General features: G+C 43.7%; 1 protein-coding gene across 1 annotated transcript in view; it reads left to right on the top strand.

The window, feature by feature from the left end:
* Positions 1-8,171: 8,171 nt before the first annotated feature.
* PRIM2 (DNA primase subunit 2) overlaps positions 8,172-8,331 on the top strand; it is a 272,677-nt gene continuing 272,517 nt past the window's right edge. Inside the window, exon 1 of the mRNA XM_007471183.1 lies at positions 8,172-8,327. Within this exon, the coding sequence (XP_007471245.1) occupies positions 8,174-8,327 (154 nt within the window). The 5' untranslated portion in view covers positions 8,172-8,173. The remainder of the gene's footprint in view (positions 8,328-8,331) is intronic.

Here is an 8,331-nt window from a genome sequence, read left to right as displayed (position 1 = left end):
CAGCAGGAAACCCACACCAGGCCTTCAATGGTCGCTGCTCTGAAACCTCAGTCCCTCCTGCCACGTCAGCCCTGTCTTGGGGCTAATAAGAGAGAAGGGAGAGAACTTACGGGTTTGGAGGGACAGGAAGTGGGGATGAGGTGTGGGGTGGAAGGAGCAGGAAATAAGAGTGAAAACTACTGTACTCCCAATGGGATCCCACGAGGAGGATGACTGACTGTGCTCTCCTATTTCTTGGGCTGTTCCTTTTCCTTTTTAGATGTCCACTCTACATATATGTACTGCTTGAAGAAGAACATTAAAAGGAATGTTCGTGTGCCCAGTATTGAGCATAAGCCCCAGAACCATACCAGAACCTTTGAAGGCCCATGTGCCCCCAACGGTGCATCCTCTCCCTCCCCCCAGAGTCAACTACTATCTTGAATTTGGTGTTAATTTCTCTCTTGCGTTTTTGACAACTTCCACCTGCAGTATGGATCCCTGAACAATATATTATTTCACTTTTTTTAAGCTTTCACATGAATGCTGATATGTATCCATCAGGTTCCAAGAAGAGACAGAAGGCACACTCAAAATAGGCTGATTCAAAGATGATTTTTTTGCAGAGACCATTTGTGAAGGTGTGGGGGTAGGGAACCATGAGGGTCAATAGCGCAATCAGGTAGGGCCTCACCAAAGTCAACATGTTATGGTGTGGACGGAGGGACATAGGCAGCCTTGCGGGAAGGCAGCTAGGGGAACAGATACGTTGTCTCACTTCCTTCTCTCCTTCCTGCATCCTGTTGGGGCTCTTAATTGCCTTCAGAAGGTCTGGAAGCAGAAGGCACAAGAGGACGATTCACACGAACCAGGAGCAGAGAACAGGAGGGAGGGTGAGGGGTGGCGTGGAAGATACCAGCACCTATGGATTCTCCTATGACTTGCTTTTTCAGTTAACATTATCTTTTTGAGATTCATCAGTGTTGATGTGTTTAATTGTAGCTCATTCAGTTTTGCTGTTGTTTTTTATATTCCACTGTGTGAACTGACTACAATTTATTTGCCATTTTCTTGATGATGGGTACTTACCAGTGTTTATCCTGATGTTGCTATGAACATTCTCATCAGTGTTTTTTGATGTCTATGTACAAAAATCTCTCCAGAGAGTATACTTACAGTAGAATTACAATACTGGGACAAAGGGTCAAATTTGTCAGAAGATGTCAAATTGTTTTCAAAGTAGTTTCATCAATTAACACTTCTACTGGCAGTATCTGAGTTCCTTGTCAACACAATATTTTCAGACTTAAAAAATAATTGTTCATCTGGTGGGCTTACAATATTTATCTCATTGTGGTTTTAATTTGCATTTCCTCAATTACTAATGTGTTTGAACATATTTTCACATTTATTTCACATTTATGTTTCCTCTGTTGTGAAACATCTGTTTGGGTTTTTTTCCCCCTCTTTTCTACTGTGTTTTTACTTTTCTCTTATTGATTATAGTTGGATACTAACTCTTATGTTAATTATTTCTTTCAACTTTCTTTTTCCAACTTGCAGATGCTTTAAAAAATGTATGTTTATGTATTTTTAAAGTTGAGTTCTTAATTTTAGTGTAGTTAATATAATCAATCTTTCTTTTGTGCTTGTGCTTTTTAAAAAGAAATTGTGTTAAGATATACATAACACAAAATTTACTGTTTTAAAGTGTACAATGCAGTGGCATCGTTATGCAACGATCACCACCATCCATCTCCCTAACTGCTGGTGCTTTTTCTTAATGACTTGTTTAAGAAATTCTTTGCTGGGAATTTCCTGGCGGTCCAGTGGTTAGGACTCACTGCTGAGGGCCCAGGTTCAATCCCTGGTGGAGGGACTAAGATCCTCCCAAAAGCCAAGCGGCTCGGCCAAAAAATAGAAAAAAGTAAAAAAGAAATTCTTTGCTACATCAAGACTATCTATATACTTGTTCTAAATTCTTAGTTTTGCCATTCACAGTTAAGTCATTAAAGCATCTGGAATTGATTTTTGTGTACAGAGGGAGGTAGGAAGTATAATTTCCCCCCATAGCCAACTGTTCCAGCACCATTTAGAACTGTCCATCTTTTCTCCATTGATTTGTACAGTGGACATGTCAGATGCCCAGTTTCTTCATAGGTGTTGGACTATTTCTGGGTTCTCTGTTCTGTTCCAGTGGTTGATTTGTCTATCCCTATACCAATATCACACTGTCTTAAATACTATGGAGTTATGACAAGCTTTCCATCTGCCTGAAATGCTATTCTCTTAAAGATACGCATGACTAAATCCCTAATTTTCTTCTGGTCTCTCCTTCCTGGTCACATTCTTAACTAGCATTTCCTGGCTACCCTTTCTAAAATTTCAATGCCTCCTCCAAAAACTTAATATCCTCTTCCTCTGCTTTATTTTCCAGCTTAGAATTTCTTATTTAACATAGCAACGTGTATAATTCTCTTGTTTATTATTTCTCTTTCCCACTAGAATATAAAGTTTATGAGGGCAGGGATTTTGGCTGTTTCATCACTCTTGTATTCCCAGCAGAGAAAACATTGCCTGGCACTTAGAAGGTGCTCTGTTAGTATTTCTGAAACAAATCATGCACTGTTGATATATGGAAGGTTAACCTGCCCTCTGTGTACTTTCTTTTAAGATATGTTTTTTCTTTAGTTCTCTTGCTTCTTGATGCCAGGCTAATAAAAGCAATCTGAAACAAAGGGAGAAAGAAAGAGGTTTTAGGTTTCTTCTCAAAGCTGGACAGTGAAATGGAAAGGGTGGAGGAACCAGGATGGAAAGGGCTGGATTGATACAATGCTTAGCCCTGGCAACCAAGATCCATATAAATTACAGACCCTGACCTCACAACCTACGTCTGGCTAAGTGTGCATTAACTTTTATTGGTCAGCTGTCCTGCTGGGAATGCCTCCTGTTCCTCTGCTTTCCATGGCAAGTGGAGCTGAAAGGACCCAGAGTTTATAGCATACTTACTGGGTTAAGAATCTTACCAGGCCTTTGGTTTTTAGGGCAACACACCCTGCACAGGAAAAGAATGAACATTCGCTTTGATTCACCAAGCATGGCAACTAAAATCTCAGCTGTAAGTGTGACATACGACAGGACAGAACTCCTGGAGATGGAGTCGTAAGGGTGAAAGCTCTGCGGGACAGCCTGTCAGCAGCTGGGTAATGCCCAGGGCAGGCAATGAATAGAGCAGTGATGATTCATGGAAATTCCATCAGACAAGGTACTCTGTGCTTTATTGCAGGCTAGACTAGGGAGCCAAGTCATTCTGGAAGGAATGTGTACAAAGTTTTCAGATGAGGACTTGAAGTTTTATAGGTTGGAATCCCATTTGATCCAAACCATCTGTTGAATATCCAGCTAAACACATCACTTTTTTCATACATCTCTCATATTTACATCATCTCAGGATAATAAATATTTGTTGAGGGCCCATGGAGGGTTATGAAGATGAATGACACAGACACCAGGGTTACAAAGGTGAATGACACAGTAGTCCCTGTTTTGGGGATGGTTATGGTCTAGTGGAAGTAAAAGTTATATGTTTATATGTGTTTTCTTCTCCCTGATTGTGAGGTTGGAGTCTGTAATTTATATTCACCACAGTTGCCAGAGCTGAGCATTGGGTCAATCCATTGGTTGGTGAAATAAACGCAGGAAGCGCTCACAGTGATTTACCAAGTATGGCTAACTGAAATGTATCATTATTGTGCATTATTGGTCCTGTGATACATAGATTCGTATTGCAATTACCAAAAACACTGTCCACAGTGAGATAGTGACAAAAACCGTGGCACGGGAAAACAATAAAGATGCTAAACCAGTTGGAACAGACACAGGCTATTTTGTACTCTGAAGCTTAAAGCATTTTAACACTGCGAAAAGGCAGCTCTTACGTGACATGTTTAGTAAGCTGTTGGTAATGTGAAACGTGAGCATATTTTTCCAGCTGTCTCTGAAATGTCATAAAATGACATTAATTACCTCATCTTAATTTGGAAGATGCTCTGGTAGGCACTTCAGGGATCACAAAGACAAAAAAAGGGGGGCTTCTCTGGTGGTGCAGTGGTTGAGAGTCCGCCTGCTGATGCAGGGGACGCGGGTTCGTGCCCTGGGCTGGGAAGATCCCACATGCCGCGGAGCAGCTGGGCCCGTGAGCCACGGCCGCTGAGCCTGCGCCTCTGGAGCCTGTGCTCCGCAACGGGAGAGGCCACAGCAGTGAGAGGCCCACGTACCACAAAAAAAAAAAAAAAAAAAAAAAAAAAGGGGCCTGTCCCAAAACAGTTGAAAATCTGGTAGTGCTACACAGTCAGCCACACATGTGTTCACAAACCTTTTGAAAGAGTGAACAAAGTTGGTGTGTAGGTGCATTTTTCTGAGGAGTGCATTCATTAAATCATTCAGCAGTTCCTGTTCCCCAAAGATGAAGACCTTCTATAGTAGAGGGGTAGAGCTGGAGAAGGAATTATACAACTCGGAAGTACTGGGGGTTTAAACCAGGCGGCATAAGCAAAGGCTCAGCAGGACAGAGGAAGGTAGTATTTGACAACTGAAGTGCTGAAGGACAGGGAGGATTCCAGCAGGAGGGAAGGTTAGGACTCTTGAAGCGGGGGAGATCACCACAAAGAGACACGGGTAGGGAATGCAAGGCCTTCTTCGGGGAAGAGCTGGTAGCTCAGCTTATAAACTGGGGACAGCCATAGGCAAGAAAGTCATCGAATCCTGGGGCCATGCTGTGGGAAGCTTTCAAATGTTTCTTGAATTGAAATTAATATAGAACTTTATATAAAATTAAAATAGAACTTTAAAAATACCGTCAAATGTTCCATTGCCAGTGTCTTAGTTCCCGCTTATGTAAGCAATTTTCTGCTTGCAATAGACTAATTTTTAAAATTGTCCAAAGAAGTATTTAATATCATCTATTGTAGAAAAATGGGCATTGACACTTAAGTTAAAAGAGGGCCAGTTTAAGACCAGGCCAAAGATGAAGCCAAGAAAAGTGAAATAAAAACAAGACTAGCACAGAGGGGCGGTCTTGCACATAAAATTCTGATTGCAACGGATAACACACGCCTGGATTGTAAGACGAGGATAGGAGTTGCAGAGGGCAGCCTATTGGTAGTAGTCAGAAATGCTGCAGAAAATTGTAATGCTATGTTCTTGCAAAACTGGGATCATCTGGCATATGTAGTTTTACATATTCTGCTCTGTTAACTTCATAGCATCCTGAACATTTTCCCAGGTCAATATTGTTCAAAAACATATATATTTAAAAAGTCTGTGTAATGTCTCATGATATGAACATACCATCATTTATTTATTTTCCTGGGTTTTCATCCTTATAATGGTGCAATGACGTTCCTTGGACACAAATTTTTGTCTATTTCTGGACAGATTCATGTAAGTGAAATACTTTGGTCAAACTGTATGAATTCTTTTAGGGCTCATAATACATATAACTACAGTATACTCCACAGTTGTAGCACGGCAGTCAATTCCTATGTGAGCCCATCGTATTGTGCTTTGCCCAATACTGAGTATTTTCATTGTAAAATCTTTGCCAGTTTTGTAGGGGAAATTTTCTTTGCTGCCAATGATAAACATTTTTTCACACTTTATCATTAGTTGCTTTGCCTATGAATTATCTATTGCTATTCTTTTTCCATTTGTATCTTATGATTTCTTTCCCAGTGAATTTACATAAGTTCTTTACATCTTGATGGTATTAGCCTTTTTGATATTATTTTTATTTATTTTTTAATTTTAATTTTTAAAATATTTATTTATTTATTTATTTGGCTGCATCGGGTCTTAGTTGCGGCAGGCAGGGTGGGCGGGCTTCTCTCTAATTGTGATGCGGGCTCAATAGTTGCAGCATGGGCTCTAGAGCCCACCCGGCTTAGTTACCCTGCGGCATGTGGGATCTTAGTTCCCCCACCAGGGATCGAACCTGCGCCCCCTCCATTAGAAGGCTCATTCTTAACCACTGGACCACCAGAGAAGTCCCTGATGTTATTTTTATAGTGAACTTTTCCCCTATTGTTATGACTGCAAAAATTTTTGTGATTGTTTTTTTAGATGCACAATTTTATATTTGTATAGTCAAGTCTTTAGGTATTTTTCTTTGTAAGTTGTTATATTTAAATTCCTTCCCTATCCAGAGATCAGCTAAACATTCATATAAATGTTCTTATGGTCTGTGCTCCAGGTTTCTTCAGGCAGTTCTTACGCTTCAGGTGTCTTTTTCAGGCCAATTGATGTTAGTTATGTGTTGAATAAGGAATTAAGGGGAGGCGCTGATATATTAGTGGAATTGGTACAGTGTGGTGGTTAGCACTGTGGTGCTTGCCATGTCTCCTAGACTTTGAACCTGGCTCTGACATTTACTATGCGATCTTTGAAGTCACTTAATTTCTCTGTTGCACGGTTTCCTTATCTGTAAAGCGGGTTAATAATAGAACCTACCTTAAATGGTTATGGAAATAAAATGAACTTATGTGTAAGTCACTTAGAACACGTCCTGGTACAAGATCAGTGCCAGCACAGTTTGGTCCATGCTGGGTAAGTGCTCTGAAGATTTACGCTATTTCAGTGCCGCTTGCATCTCTAAAACCTTGAGCATTTCAGAGTGCTCTTCACCTCCCATCTTTACTAGAGCCTCCGGCGGCCGCTTTTGTAAGCGAGACACGCCTCCTGGAGGCCACAGGCGAAGTTTATTTCCAGCTCTGAAAACCTTGCGGCCTGCACTCAGGAGCCGGTGTGGCTCTGGGTCCGCAGCCCTAGGGCACCTTCTCTTCAGGGCTCTGCACGTGCTCGCCGCTATGCCCCTCTGGGCCTGCTCTACTTTAGACGCCGAGCGATTTCTGGGTGCACGTGTGCATGATGCATGCGTTCTAGTTCACTGCAGATCTTCTGTGGGCGCCCTGTACCAGGTAGAACCCTGTACCAGGTAGAACCCTGTACCCTGTAGGGGGTGCACTGGACGTAAATCTTTCCCCAGGGGAGGGCCTGCAGTCTAGGAGAAAACCCAACTAGGCATTGTATGTAGATGGCATAGGCATTGTACGTAGATGACCTGGAGTCAGCCTCCGCATCTGTAAGACGCGGGCCGTGCAGCCTGGGCCTGGGCCCTCAGAGATTACCCAGAGTCCCTAGCGGGGAGCCAGTGCCGGGCCAGCTCTCCGCCCACCGCACCAGACAGCGCGGCTCCTTGCACAGGAACTGCAGCTTACAAAGTGGACACAAATCCCGCGATCCTCAGAGCGCCCCACTGAGCAAGCGCGGGGCCGCGCAGGTGGGCGGGACCTCTGGGGCGGGTTTGGTGGTCCAGCCACTTCCGCTTCCGGTCCTGTATGAACTCTCCCGCCACCCGGGGAAAGCGCTTGCTGAGGTTTGTGTGTTTTCACGTCTGGTGTGGCTGGAGGTAGGAGAAGCCCCCGCGGGTTTGGGACGGACAGTAATTCTTGGTGTTGAGGCTTGCGAGTCCAGAGAAGGAGAGCGCTTTGGGTCTACGGCTGCAGAGGATGGGTATCGAGTATTGGTGCCTTGTCCGGGCTGAGCCGCCGGTGCCTGGGCTGACAGACCGCCCTGCGTGGGGGGCGGGGAGGGCGGGAGCGGGGTGTCACTAGGCACCTGTGGACGCTCCTGAGAGGAGCTTTGACAGATGGGACCTGAAAGACTGTTGTCTGTTTCCCGGGGATGTAAGGGAGGAAGCGAGTAACAGGACCCTGCCCATGGAGTCTCTTATCTAGCCGGAATCTCGCGCGCTCTCCTCCGAATTCAGGATTGCTGCCCGTGTGAAATCTTATCTTGACTCTTGGGACGGCAGAGACCTAAGGGCGGAGGCACACAGACCTCTAGTGAGCAGGCAGCATCACCTGCCGTTGATGTTGCAGGAGGCTAGGACCACTGCCTGCGTCTCCTCCAGCGTACACCTCTCCCCACCCCCTTTGCACAATTGTTACAGGTGTATCGTCGAAAGTCTGGAAGATACAGAAGACATCACTCAGGGATACTACTGTTAACACTTCGTGCGTGCTCTTCAACCTCAATTTTTTTTCCCTTTACATGTGGAGTTATTTTTTTGCATTTTTTAAAAACTCCGTTTTCCATCATTTCAACCATTTTAGGTGCTTCCTTCCAAGGTAACAAGATGCAGTTTCTTGGAGGAAATCGGAGGAAACTGAGGTTGGCAGATGACCAGAGGAATGCTTGCTACCCACATAGCCTTCAGTTTTACTTGCAGCCGCCTTCTGGAAACATATCTTTGATAGAATTTGAAAACTTGGCTATCGATAGAGTTAAATGTGA

This window comes from Lipotes vexillifer, unplaced genomic scaffold, assembly GCF_000442215.2.
Source record: "Lipotes vexillifer unplaced genomic scaffold, Lipotes_vexillifer_v1.1 scaffold302, whole genome shotgun sequence".
Classification (NCBI taxonomy): Eukaryota; Metazoa; Chordata; class Mammalia; order Artiodactyla; family Lipotidae; genus Lipotes; species Lipotes vexillifer.
Note: the sequence above shows the minus strand (reverse complement) of the source record. Positions and strands in the feature narration are given on the sequence as shown.